At 67.2% G+C, this 11170-nt stretch overlaps 2 protein-coding genes across 8 annotated transcripts; one reads left to right on the forward strand and one right to left on the reverse strand.

Annotated features, from left to right (window-relative positions):
- Nucleotides 1-2137: 2137 nt before the first annotated feature.
- Nucleotides 2138-3528, forward strand: PTPRCAP (protein tyrosine phosphatase receptor type C associated protein). Its single transcript, XM_064659755.1, has 2 exons — nucleotides 2138-2165; nucleotides 2256-3528. The coding sequence occupies exons 1-2, from the start codon at nucleotides 2138-2140 to the stop codon at nucleotides 3044-3046; spliced, it is 819 nt and encodes a 272-aa protein (XP_064515825.1). The 3' UTR covers nucleotides 3047-3528.
- A 159-nt stretch (nucleotides 3529-3687) lies between these two features.
- RPS6KB2 (ribosomal protein S6 kinase B2) lies at nucleotides 3688-9046 on the reverse strand. Of its 7 annotated transcripts, none has more exons than XM_064659847.1 (15): nucleotides 8912-9046; nucleotides 8034-8068; nucleotides 7830-7950; nucleotides 7674-7742; nucleotides 7441-7588; nucleotides 6149-6206; nucleotides 5963-6082; nucleotides 5797-5887; nucleotides 5619-5709; nucleotides 5209-5316; nucleotides 5025-5123; nucleotides 4870-4947; nucleotides 4685-4789; nucleotides 4497-4609; nucleotides 3688-4104 (listed from the first exon to the last, which is right to left on the reverse strand). In XM_064659847.1, exons 1-15 carry the CDS (start codon nucleotides 8981-8983, stop codon nucleotides 3703-3705), a joined length of 1710 nt encoding a protein of 569 aa, XP_064515917.1. In that variant the 5' UTR covers nucleotides 8984-9046; the 3' UTR covers nucleotides 3688-3702. The 7 variants fall into 7 exon arrangements, with proteins under 7 accessions (XP_064515917.1, XP_064515918.1, XP_064515916.1 ...); XM_064659848.1 differs by having other exon boundaries at nucleotides 4685-4792; nucleotides 5025-5087; nucleotides 8912-9045; XM_064659846.1 differs by having other exon boundaries at nucleotides 4685-4792; nucleotides 8912-9045.
- Nucleotides 9047-11170: the final 2124 nt, after the last annotated feature.

The raw sequence follows: 11170 nt of genomic DNA on the forward strand, positions 1-11170 counted from the left end.
CAACTGTGAAATATTGTCCCCCCTATATTTTGGGGGCTTTCCCCCCCCTTCCTCCTCCTTATCGTGTTCCCTCCTCCATTCCAGTGCAGGGTCAAAAACTATATTTTCACTCCAAATAAAGGATTTATAAGAAAAGTTCCAGGGGCCATGGGGGGGCTGGGGGTTTGTGGGGGTGGCTGTGGGGGTTTGGGGGGGGGGGTGGCTGTGGGGTTAGGGGGCTCTTTCGGGGAGGAGGGGGGCAGGGAGCTCCGAAAGCTGCAGGTGCCACCCGTGGGAGGGGACCCGGCGGGGCGCAGGAAGGCGCGGCGGTCACGGGTGGGGGCTCAGCGCCTCGGGCAGGAAGTTGGGGGGCACTTCGGGTAGGGAGGGGGTTGGGGGGGGTGCAGCACCTCCCCTCCCCCCGCTCCGAAACATCCGCTGCGCGGGGGCAGGAAGTTGGGGGGGCTCCCCCCCCTCATCTCGGCATCGCGCCCGCGGCGTCGGGACCCGCTCCGGCAGCACCCGCTGATGGTGAGCACCCCAAAAACGGGCAGGGAGGGACGGGGGGGGGCTGGGGACACGCGGGAGGGTTCGGGGGGGATCCCCCAAACTGAGACTGAGCTGGGGGAAGGGTGGGTTCCTCTCCAGCCTCAGTTTCCCCCCGCAAAACGTGGAGGCAGGGTGGGGGTGGCTGAGTTTCATTCAAATTCGGGTACCTCCAGTTTTGGAGGGTGTGGGGGGCAGCAATGGGGGGTCCCTGGGCAGGTCCCCCTTCCATAGTTGGGTGTGGGGCGCAGGGCCTGGTGGTGCTAGAGCTGGGAGGGCAGGTTTTGGGGGTTGGGGAGAGGTTTGGGGGGGCTCAGGAGCAGGATGGGGTGGGGGGGACAGGTTGGGGGGAACACAGTGGGGTTGAGGGAGGTTTGGGGGCTTCAGGGGAGCACGGTGAGGTTGGGGAGCAGGCTGGGAGGATTGGAGGAGTGTGGGGGGGTTGGGGGAGCAAGTTTGGGGGGATAAGGGCAGTATGGGGGCGTTGGGATACTGGTGGGAGAAGGGGAGCATGGAGGGTTTGGGGGGCAGGTTTGGGGTGTTCAGGGTAGTATGGGGGCTGGGGTACAGGTGGGGGGATAAAGGGAGCATGGAGGGGTTGGGGGGAGGTTTGGGGGTTCAGGGGAGCACAGTGGGGTTGGAGGGGTGTGTTGGGGGGGTCAGGGTACTGTGGTGAGTTCAGGGGGACAGGTGGGGAGGTAAGTGAGCATGGGGTAGTTGAGGGGCAGGATGGGGGGATCAAGGGAGATCAGTGGGGTTGGGGAGCAGGTTGGGTGTGTCAGGGGAGCACTGTGGGATTGGGGGCCAGGTGGGGGGGTTCAGGGGAGCACGGTGGGGCTGGGGAGCAGGTTGGGTGTGTCAGGGGAGCACGGTGGGGTTGGGGGGCAGGTTGGGTGTGTCAGGGGAGCATGGTGGGGTTGGGGGGCAGGTTGGGTGTGTCAGGGGAGCACTGTGGGATTGGGGGGCAGGTGGGGGGGTTCAGGGGAGCACAGTGGGGTTTGGGGGCAGGTGGGGGGGTTCAGGGGAGCACAGAGGGGTTGGGGAGCAAGTTGGGTGTGTCAAGGGAGCACGGTGAGATTGGGGGGCAGATTGGGGGGTTCAGGAGAGCATGGTGGGGCTGGGGAGCAGGTTGGGTGTGTCAGGGGAGCACTGTGGGATTGGGGGGCAGGTTGGGGGGTTCAGGGGAGCACAGTGGGGTTTGGGGGCAGGTGGGGGGGTTCAGGGGAGCACAGAGGGGTTGGGGAGCAAGTTGGGTGTGTCAGGGGAGCACGGTGAGATTGGGGGGCAGATTGGGGGGTTCAGGAGAGCATGGTGGGGCTGGGGAGCAGGTTGGGTGTGTCAGGGGAGCACTGTGGGATTGGGGGGCAGGTTGGGGGGTTCAGGGGAGCACTGTGGGGTTCGGGGGCAGGTTGTGTGTGTCAGGGGAGCACTGTGGGATTGGGGGGCAGGTGGGGGGGTTCAGGGGAGCACAGAGGGGTTGGGGAGCAAGTTGGGTGTGTCAGGGGAGCACAGTGGGGTTCAGGGGCAGGTTGGGGGGTTCAGGGGAGCAGAGTGGGGTTCAGGGGCAGGTTGGGGGGTTCAGGGGAGCACGGTGGCATTGGCTCAGGTTACCATGGTGGGGTTGGGGGTTGGGGTCTCCGGTGAAGGCTGTGAATGCCGGGTTTGGGGAGGACCCTAGAGCTTTGGAGGGGCAGTTTCTATGGGGCTGCAGCACTATGGGAAGGGGTGAGGGGTGCGGGGGGGAAGCTGTGCAGCAACCTGGGGCGGCAGGACCCGGCTCCTCTGCCCCAGCACCTGCAGGTGCCACAGCACCCGCCGCCCACGGCTTCCTGTCCCCGCTGCAGGGGTCACCTCCCTCCCCCTGTCCCTTGTCCCCTGTCCCCGCTGCCCTTTGCCCAGCTCCGGGAAGGCCTGGGCCCCGTGCCAGGCACAGGGAGGTGACCCCTGCCCTCGCCCCCAGGCTGGCCCGCGGTGGCACCCGCTGCTGCTGGCGCTGGCGGGGCCGGTGGCCGCCGGGGACCCCGCGGGGGCCCGCAGCGACCGGGCGGTGGGCGCCCTGGTGGGGGTCCTGGTGTGCCTGGTGCTGTGCCTGGCGCTGGCCTGGCACCACCTGTGCCGCCTCTCGGCCGGCCGGTACCACCCCTGGCCGCTGGGCCGCCGGGCCCTGGCGCTGCTGCGGGGACGGTGGCAGCGGCTGCGGGCGCTGGGGGACCCCGCCGAGGCACCCGGGGACGCCGACACCGAGGTGGCCGGGAGGGACGAGGACGAGGAGCTGATGCCGTGGAGCCTGGAGAGGAGGCCGGAGCGGGAGGAGGAGGAGGAGGAGGAAGAGCAGGAGGCGGCGAATGAAGAGGAGGATGAGCAGGAGGCCGAGGCATCCCCGGCCCTGGAGGGTGGAGAGAGCCCCCCGAGCGCGGGGCAGGGGGCGGGGGGCAGCGCCGAGGCCTTGCTCAGTGACCTGCGCCCCTTCTCGGGGACGGCGGCCTGGGAGGACACGCGGCCAAACGTCACCGCCTTGTGACGTCACCCCGTGATGTCACCCCGTGACATCACCTTGTGATGTCACCCTATGATGTCACCCCGTGTCGCCACTGCCGTGAGATGTCACCGCCCCGTGATGCCACTGCCCTGTGATGTTGCCGCCCTGCCGAGTCAGCGCCGCCCCGTGACGTCACCGTCCCGTGATGACACCACCGCCCTGCGATGTCACCACCGTGTGAAGTCACCACCGCCCCGTGATGTCACCACCCTGCGACGTCACGTCCTTGTCTCGCGATGTCATCACCCTCTGACGTCACCTCGACACCCCTCCCACGTGATGCCACCGCCCTGTGATGTCACGTCGTTCTGACACCCCTGTCCTGCGATGTCACCCTCCCCAGGATGTCACCTCCTCACAATGTCACCGCCCTGCCAGCAGAGGGACCCCTCCTCTGCCCCAGCAGAGGCTCCCGATTGGCTGTGCGGGCCTGGGCACCGGCCAATAAAGAGCAGCTCTGACCAGTTTTGGCTGCCTGGGTAAGCCGGGGAAATGGGTGTGGCACAAAAGGGGTGTGGCACCACACAGGGGGTGGAGCCTGGGTCCCACCCTGGCAGGGCAACACTCCCCCCACCGCCCCCCCCGCCACGGGCCCCCCCATGGCCAGCACAGGGACCACCACGGCCTCGGCAAGTCCTTTAATTGGCACAGGTCCAGCAGCGGGGCCACGCCCCCAGGGGCCGCGCCCCAAAAGGCCACGCCCCAAGGGCCACACCCCTGGGCGGGCCCCATGTGCCCCCCAGGCCGGCAGGCAGGGGGCTGTGCTGGATGGGGGGGGTGAACCCCCTGGAGCAATAGCAGCACCGTGGGGTCCCCCCCCACCCCGTGGGGGGCACCAGGCCCCCCCCCGCCCCACCCCACCCTCCCACCCCTACCTGGGCACCCGGCCCCGGCCCCCCTTCTGCTTCTTGGCCCCCCCGGAGGGCTTGATGGGCAGGGGGGCTGTGCCCTCGGGCGGGGGGGCCTGGGGGGGTCCCAGCTCCATGGGGTCCCCCGAGGCCACCGGCTTGAACGCCTCGAACGGGGAGAACTTCACAGGGCTGGGGGGGACATGGCGGGGGGTGAGAGGGGCACCCACGGGGGGCACAGACAGTGCCCCTCCCCAGCCCCGAGGGCACCAAGCCCCCCTCATACCCCATGAACCTTTCCACTGGACCCCCACCCACTCTCTTTCCCCCTTGGTGCCCACACTGATGCCCCCACCCCAAAACACCCCAAAGCCCCACCCCACCGCCTCCCCACTCCCCCCTCGTACCCCCAGGATGGGGCGGGTACCTGATGGGGATGCTGAGCCCCCCAACCTCTATGCACCCCCCCACTGCAGCCCCAGCACTGCCTCCTGTCTGCCCCTGGGTGCCCACCCTGATGCCCCCATCCCCAGCCGCCCCAGCCCCCCCATTCTCCCCCTGAGCCCTCCCTGCCCCCCCAGTACCTGACGGGGGTGCGGGGGCTGCTGTTGAGGCGTCGGGGCGAGCGCACCTTGGGCTGGAAGGAGAACCCCTCCTTGATGCTCTCCAGCACCGAGGGGGCCACGTAGGTGAAGCCCTGCGGGTTTTAGGGGTGTCAGCGGGGGGTTTGGGGGTGCTGGGGGTGGCCCCCCCCGGGCTGTGCCCCCCCTACCAGGAAGGCCTGGTTGGCACTTTCGCTGATGGCGGCGTCGTCGGGGCTGTCGACGGGGGTCTGGCGGGTGAAGCGGGTGTCGAACTGGCTCACGTCCTCCTCTGACTGCTGTGGGGACACGGCGGGTGCTCCCATGGGACCCCCCCCCAAAACACTCCCTGCCCCCCTCTGCCCGCCCTCCGTACCAGGCAGGGTTTGAAGGGGGGGTCCAGCCTGCGCGCCAGCAGGTCCTCCCAGTTGATGTGGCGGAAGAAGGGTTGTTTCTGTGGGATTGGGGGGTGTCAGGCAGGACGGGGGGGGTCCCACCCGACCCCCACCCACCCCCTGCCCACCCCTGTACCTGCACGTCGGCCGCGTCCCCCGGGCCCCCCCCCACCCGCTGGCTGGGGTTTCGCTTGAGGAACTGCAAGAGAGAAATAGGGCTGGAAGAGAAATAGGGCTGGAGGGGGGAATGGGAGAGGTGTTTTGGTAGAATCTGCTTAAATAAAGGGTGGGAGGAGGCGAGGGGAGTTTGGGGGGGGCACCTTCTTGAGGAGGTCGCGGGCGTCGGGGGTCAGGTAGGGGGGCAGCACCAGTTTGCCCTTGAGGATCTTGTCGATGGTCTTCTTGCGGTTCTCGGCGGTGAACGGGGGCTGAGAGAGGCACCACGTGGTGAGGGAAAGCCAGGGGGGCGAGGAAGGCTAGGGGTCACCCAGGTGGGGACCCCCCACCCACCCTCGGGACCCCCCGAGCCACCTCTGGGACCCCTCACCCAATGACCCCCAGGGAGGAAGGAGCAGGAGTGAGACTTGCTGATCCTGTGAGTAGCAGGGGGCCCTGGCTCCTCCTGGCAGGGACCCCTCTCCAGGACCCCCACCCACCTTCAGGACCCCCCCCCTCCACCTGTCAGACCCCCCCAGGCCCCCGGGGAGGAAGGAGCAGGAGCGGGACTTGCCGATCCGGTGAGCATGTCGTACATCAGGGCTCCCAGGCTCCACCAGTCCACCGCCCGGTTGTGCCCACTCCTCACCAGGATCTCGGGGGCCCTGCCAGGAGCGGGGGGGGTCCCTGAGCGGGCGGGGGGCCACGGCAGACACCCCCCCCGCACCCCCCAAGCGCTGCACCCCCCTCACATGTACTCGATGGTGCCGCAGAAGGTGTGGGTGACGGCTCCGTCGTGGATTGACTCCTTGCACAGCCCGAAATCCGTGAGCTTGATGTGCCCTGAGGGAGATGGGGGGGGTCAGCACCATCCCTGGAGAACCCCCAAGCCCCCTAGACCCCCCCCCCCAAGCCCACCTTGGCTGTTGAGCATGATGTTCTCCGGCTTGAGATCCCGGTAGATGATCCCGTGGGAGTGCAGGTGACCCAGAGCCAGTGTGATCTCGCTCAGGTAGAAACTGGGGCGGGATGGGGGGGCTGAGAGCGGTGTTGGGGCGCCCACTCCCCTCTCCATGCCCACCACTACCACCCCCCCATCCCTACCAGGCCGTGTCCTCCAGGAAGATTCCCTCCCGCTCCAGCTGCATGAAGAGCTCTCCACCTGCAAACAGAGCCCGAGTTGGACCCCCTGAGCCATCCCTGGAAACCCTTTAGCCATCCCTGGGACTCCCTGAGGCATCCCTGGAAACCTTTCAGCCATCCCTGGGACTCCCTGAGCCATCCCTGGAAACCCTTTAGCCATCCCTGGGACCCCCCGAGCCATCCCTGGAAACCCTTTAGCCATCCCTGGAAACCCTTTAGCCATCCCTGTGACGCCCTGAGCCATCCCTGGAAATCTTTTAGCCATCCCTGGGACCCCCTGAGCCATCCCTGGAAACCTTTTAGCCATCCCTGGGACCCCCCGAGCCATCCCTGGAAACCCTTTAGCCATCCCTAGGACCCCCTGAGCCATCCCTGGAAACCCTTTAGCCATCCCTGGGACCCCCCTGGGACCCCCTGAGCCATCCCTGGAAACCTTTTAGCCAAAGCTAGGACCCCCTGAGCCATCCCTGGAAACCCTTTAGCCATCCCTGGGACCCCCTGAGCCATCCCTGGAAACCCTTTAGCCATCCCTGGGACCCCCTGAGCCATCCCTGGAAACCCTTTAGCCATCCCTGGAAACCCTTTAGCCATCCCTGGAAACCTTTCAGCCATCCCTGGGACCCCCTGAGCCATCCCTGGAAACCTTTTAGCCATCCCTAGGACCCCCTGAGCCATCCCTGGAAACCCTTTAGCCATCCCTGGGACCCCCCTGGGACCTCCTGAGCCATCCCTGGAAACCCTTTAGCCATCCCTGGGACCCCCTGAGCCATCCCTGGAAACCCTTTAGCCATCCCTAGGACCCCCTGAGCCATCCCTGGAAACCCTTTAGCCATCCCTGGGACCCCCTGAGCCATCCCTGGAAACCCTTTAGCCATCCCTGGGACCCCCTGAGCCATCCCTGGAAACCCTTTAGCCATCCCTGGGACCTTCAGGGCCATCCTCGAGACCCTCCGAGCAATCCCCGGGACCCCCTGAGCCACCCCTTGGACCCCTTTAGCCACCTCTGGGATCCCGTGAGCCATCCTGGGGAGTCCCTGAGCAATACCTGGACCCCCCCAAGCAATCCCCCCTTTGACCACCTCTGGACCCCCCCTGAGTGACCCCTGGAACGCCGAGAGCCATCCCTGGATCCCCTGAGCCACCCCTGGGACTGTCTGAGCCACCCCTGTGACCCCGGGAACCATCCCTGAGACCCCCCCTAAGGCATCCCCGGGCTCCCTGAGCCCCCCGCGCCCCGGCCCCCCTCCCCTCACCGCTGAGGCACTCCAGGATGAGGTAGAGCTTGCCGCCCGTCTGGAAGGCGTAGATGAGGTCGACGATGAAGGGGTGCTTGACGGCCTCCAGGATGTTCCTCTCTGCCCGGGTGTGCGCCGTGTCCTTGGCGTTGCAGGCGATCTTGGCCTGGGGAGGGGGGGGGGTGCGGAGTTTGGGGGGTCCCCGGGGGGGGGCTCGGGGGATGGGGGGGGGCGGGCAGGGGTAGCACTACCTTCTTCAGGACCTTCATGGCAAAGATCTTCCCCGTGTTGGTGCCCTGGACTTTGCGGACCTGGAACACCTGGGAGGGCGGGAAGGGAAGGTTGGGGACGCTGTGGAGCAGCACTGGAGCCCCTGCCAGGACCCCCCCGGCCCGCTGTGCCCCCACCTTGCCGTAGCCACCCTTGCCCAGGACTCGGAGCAGCTCGAAGCAGTGGGGCCCGATGTGCTCGGGGCCGTTGTTGACGCTGCTCTCCGAGATCTCGATCTCTTCATAGTGTCCCACCGGCCTGGGGGGAGAGGGGGTGAGCAGGGACGGACCCCCTGCCTGTCCCCTGCCTGCCCCTCCCTCCCCTGCCTGCCCCCCACTTACTCCAGGCCGTTCCCTCGGGGCTCCAGCTCCATCTCCTGCGGGAGGGGACCCACAGTCAGCGGAGGGCGGGGGGGGCACGGTGGGCAGGGGGGCGGCGGCAGGGAGGGGACACGCGGTGGGATGGCAGGGAGGCAGCAGACCCACGGCAGGCAGGGGACTCATGGCAGGCAGGGGACCCGGGGCGGGATGGCAGGCAGGTAAAGAACCCACGGCAGCAGGCAGGGGACACATGGCAGGGAGGGGACCCAGAACAGCAGGGAGGGGACACATGGCAGGGAGGGGACCCACAACAGCAGGGAGGGGACCCAGGACAGCAGGGAGGGGACCCACAGCAGGCAGGGAGGGGACCCACAGTAGGCAGGGAGGGGACCCACGGCAGGGAGGGGCCACATGGCAGGCTGGGGACCCAGGATAGGAAGGGGACCCGTGGCAGGCGCGACACGGGCAGGACACGGGCAGGACACGGGCAGCGCGGGGCGAGGCAGCGCCGAGCCGGCCCTGCCGGATGTTTTGGGGCCGAGGCCGGGCCCTGCCCAGCGGGAGCCACCCGCTGCCCGCCCGGGACCCGCGGCTGCCCCCGGTGCCGCACGGACAGCGCGGCGGCAGCCCCCGCCCCGCCACCGGCGGGACCCCCGTCCCTGTCGCCGCCGCCGTCCCGCAGCCCCCCGCCCGCCCCGCCGGGCTCCGAGCGAGCCCCGCGTGTCCCGGCGCCCGCGCTCCCGCTGTCCCCGCCGCGTCCCCGCTCCGCGCCCCGTCCCGATCCCGGTGCCCCGCGTCCCCGCCGCGCCGCCCCCCGCCCCCGCCGGCGCTGGGGGGTCCCGATCCCGGGGTGTCCCCCCCGCGTCCCCCCCCCCGCCCGCGCCCCGGGGTGGGCTCACGGCGCCCAGCTCGGGCTCGTCCCCGTCGCTGCCCTCCTCGGTCTCCAGGTCGATGTCGAACACCCCCGCCATGACGGCGCCGCGCGGGGACCCCCGGGGACCCGCCCCGCGGACACGCCCCCACGGACACGCCCCCACGGACCCGCCCCGCGGACACGCCCCCGCGGACACGCCCCCAAGGACACGCCCCCACGGACACGCCCCGCCGCGTCACGGGGGTGCCCCGGTGTCCCCGGTAAAGGGGGGACACGGGGTCCCCGGGGGTGGCGCAGGGACAAGGACAAGGACAGAGCCGCTCACAGCCTTTACTGGGGGTCGCCCCGGCCCCGCCCCGCCCGGGCTGCGCCGCCGTGACGTCAGCGGGGCCGCCGTGACGTCAGAGGAGGGGGTTAGGAAGGGAGGGGGGAAGCCCCTCCCGGCCCCCCCCTCTCTCCGCCACGAGTGGGCCTGGGGGGGCACTGGTGGTGTCGTAGGGTCGTGGGGGCTGTGAGGGCTGGGTGTTATTGTAGGGTCTCTAGTGTTATTGTAGGGTCTCTCGAGTTACTGCAGGGTCTCAAGCACTACAGGGGCTGGGTGTTATTGTAGGGTCTCTGGTGTTATTGTAGGGTTGTGGGGGCCCTGGGTGCTGAGTGTTATTTTAGGGCCTCTCGAGTTATTGCAGGGTCTCAAGCACTACAGGGGCTGGGTGTTATTGTAGGGTCTCTGGTGTTATTGTAGGGTTGTAGGGGTTGGTGTTTTTGTGGGGACGTGTGTTGCTGTAGGGTCAGTGGTGTTTTTGTAGGGTTGTGGGGATGGATGTTATTGTAGGGTTTCTGGGGTTATTGTAGGGTCGGGTGTTACTTGTAGGGTGTTATTATAGGGTTGTGGGGCAGTGGTGTTTTTGTAGGGTTGGGGCACTAGAGGGGCTGGGTGTTATTGTAAGGTCTCTGGTGTTATTGTAGGGTCAGGGTTGCTACAGGAGGTGGGTGTTATTGTAGGGTCATTAGTGTTATTCTAAGGTCTCAGGCACTACAGGGGCTATGTTGATGTTATTGTGTGGTCGCTGGTGTTATTGTAGGGTCTCCCCAGTGACAGCCCTATATATCACAGGGGCTCCCCACACAAGTCTCTCCCCAGAGGACCTTCTCAGCTGCTCCAGGGAATCCGTGGGTGCCCCTTTGTTACTGTAGGGTCTCCCCACACTGGTCTGTTATTGTGGTTTTGTTGCATGCTGGTTTGTTATTGTAGGGTCTCCCCTTCCAGGGTGTTATTGTGGGGTCTCCCCACCTCAGTCTGTTACTGTGGGGCCTCCCCTCGCTGGTCTGTTATTGTAGGGTCTCCCCATTCTGCTTTATTATTATGGGGTCTCCCCATGATGGTTTGTAATTAGGGGGTTTCCCCTTCCAGGTGTGTTGTTGTGGGGTCTCCCCTTCCAGGTGTGTTATTGTGGGGTCTCCCCTTCCAGGTGTGTTGTTGTGGGGTCTCCCCTTCCAGGTGTGTTGTTGTGGGGTCTCCTTACCTCAGTCTGTTATTGCAGAGTCTCCCCACACTGGTTTGTTGCTGTGGGGTCTCCCCACGCTGGTATGTTATTGTAGGGTCTCCCCGTGCCAGCAGGTGCCAACGCACCTCAGGCTGCTCAGGTGGGGTGGCTCAGGGGCCTCTGGGCATCCCTTGGTTGCCCCCCCGCCACAGGATGGCACAGGGCCACTCGGTGTCCCCCTGAGTGTCCCTGGCATGGGAGGGGCACGGGACCCCCAGCTGCGAGGACGGGGGGGACAGGGAAGGAAGGGGGATGTTGGGGAGCAGGGAATGGGGGTGCCAGGGCAGGGGGATCAGGGGAGTGGGGGAATGCCAGGGCATGGGGTGCCAGGACACGGTGGGGATGGCAGGGAATGGTGGAAGAGGACACGGGGTGCCTGGATTGGGAGAGGGGGGTTTTAGGGGAAGGGGTAGCGGTGTAATGCAGGGATGACAGGGAAGGGGGTGCCACAGTAATGGGGGGGTGCCAGGATGGAAGGGGATGCCAGGGAATGTGGTGCCAGGACATGGGGGATGGCAGGGGATGGGATAACAGAGTAATGGGGGGATGGCAGGAAACGAGGTGCCAGGGGAGTGGGTGGGTGTCAAGGAACGGGGTACCCGGGCAGGTGATTGGGATCCAGGGCAGAAGAGGGGTGCCAGGGCTTGGGGTGCCAGGTTAATGGGGGGATCCCGGTGGGTGGGGTGTCAGGATGCCAGGGGATGGGCCGCCAGGGAAGTGTGTGGATGCCAGGGCGTGGG

Source organism: Pseudopipra pipra, chromosome 6, assembly GCF_036250125.1.
Source record: "Pseudopipra pipra isolate bDixPip1 chromosome 6, bDixPip1.hap1, whole genome shotgun sequence".
Lineage (NCBI taxonomy): Eukaryota > Metazoa > Chordata > Aves > Passeriformes > Pipridae > Pseudopipra > Pseudopipra pipra.

What these genes read in the sequence shown, in the direction of transcription:
- RPS6KB2 (XM_064659846.1), bottom strand. Translation starts at nt 8,983, where the DNA reads ATGGCGGGGGTGTTCGACATCGACCTGGAGACCGAGGAGGGCAGCGAC. An exon ending in CATCATGCTCAACAGCCAAG is followed by an intron (nt 5,888 to 5,962) that starts GTGGGCTTGGGG and finishes CATCTCCCTCAG; the next exon opens with GGCACATCAAGCTCACGGAT. An exon ending in GTGCCAACCAGGCCTTCCTG is followed by an intron (nt 4,610 to 4,684) that starts GTAGGGGGGGCA and finishes TAAAACCCGCAG; the next exon opens with GGCTTCACCTACGTGGCCCC.
- PTPRCAP (XM_064659755.1), top strand. Translation starts at nt 2,138, where the DNA reads ATGGTGGGGTTGGGGGTTGGGGTCTCCG. An exon ending in GTTGGGGGTTGGGGTCTCCG is followed by an intron (nt 2,166 to 2,255) that starts GTGAAGGCTGTG and finishes GGAAGGGGTGAG; the next exon opens with GGGTGCGGGGGGGAAGCTGT.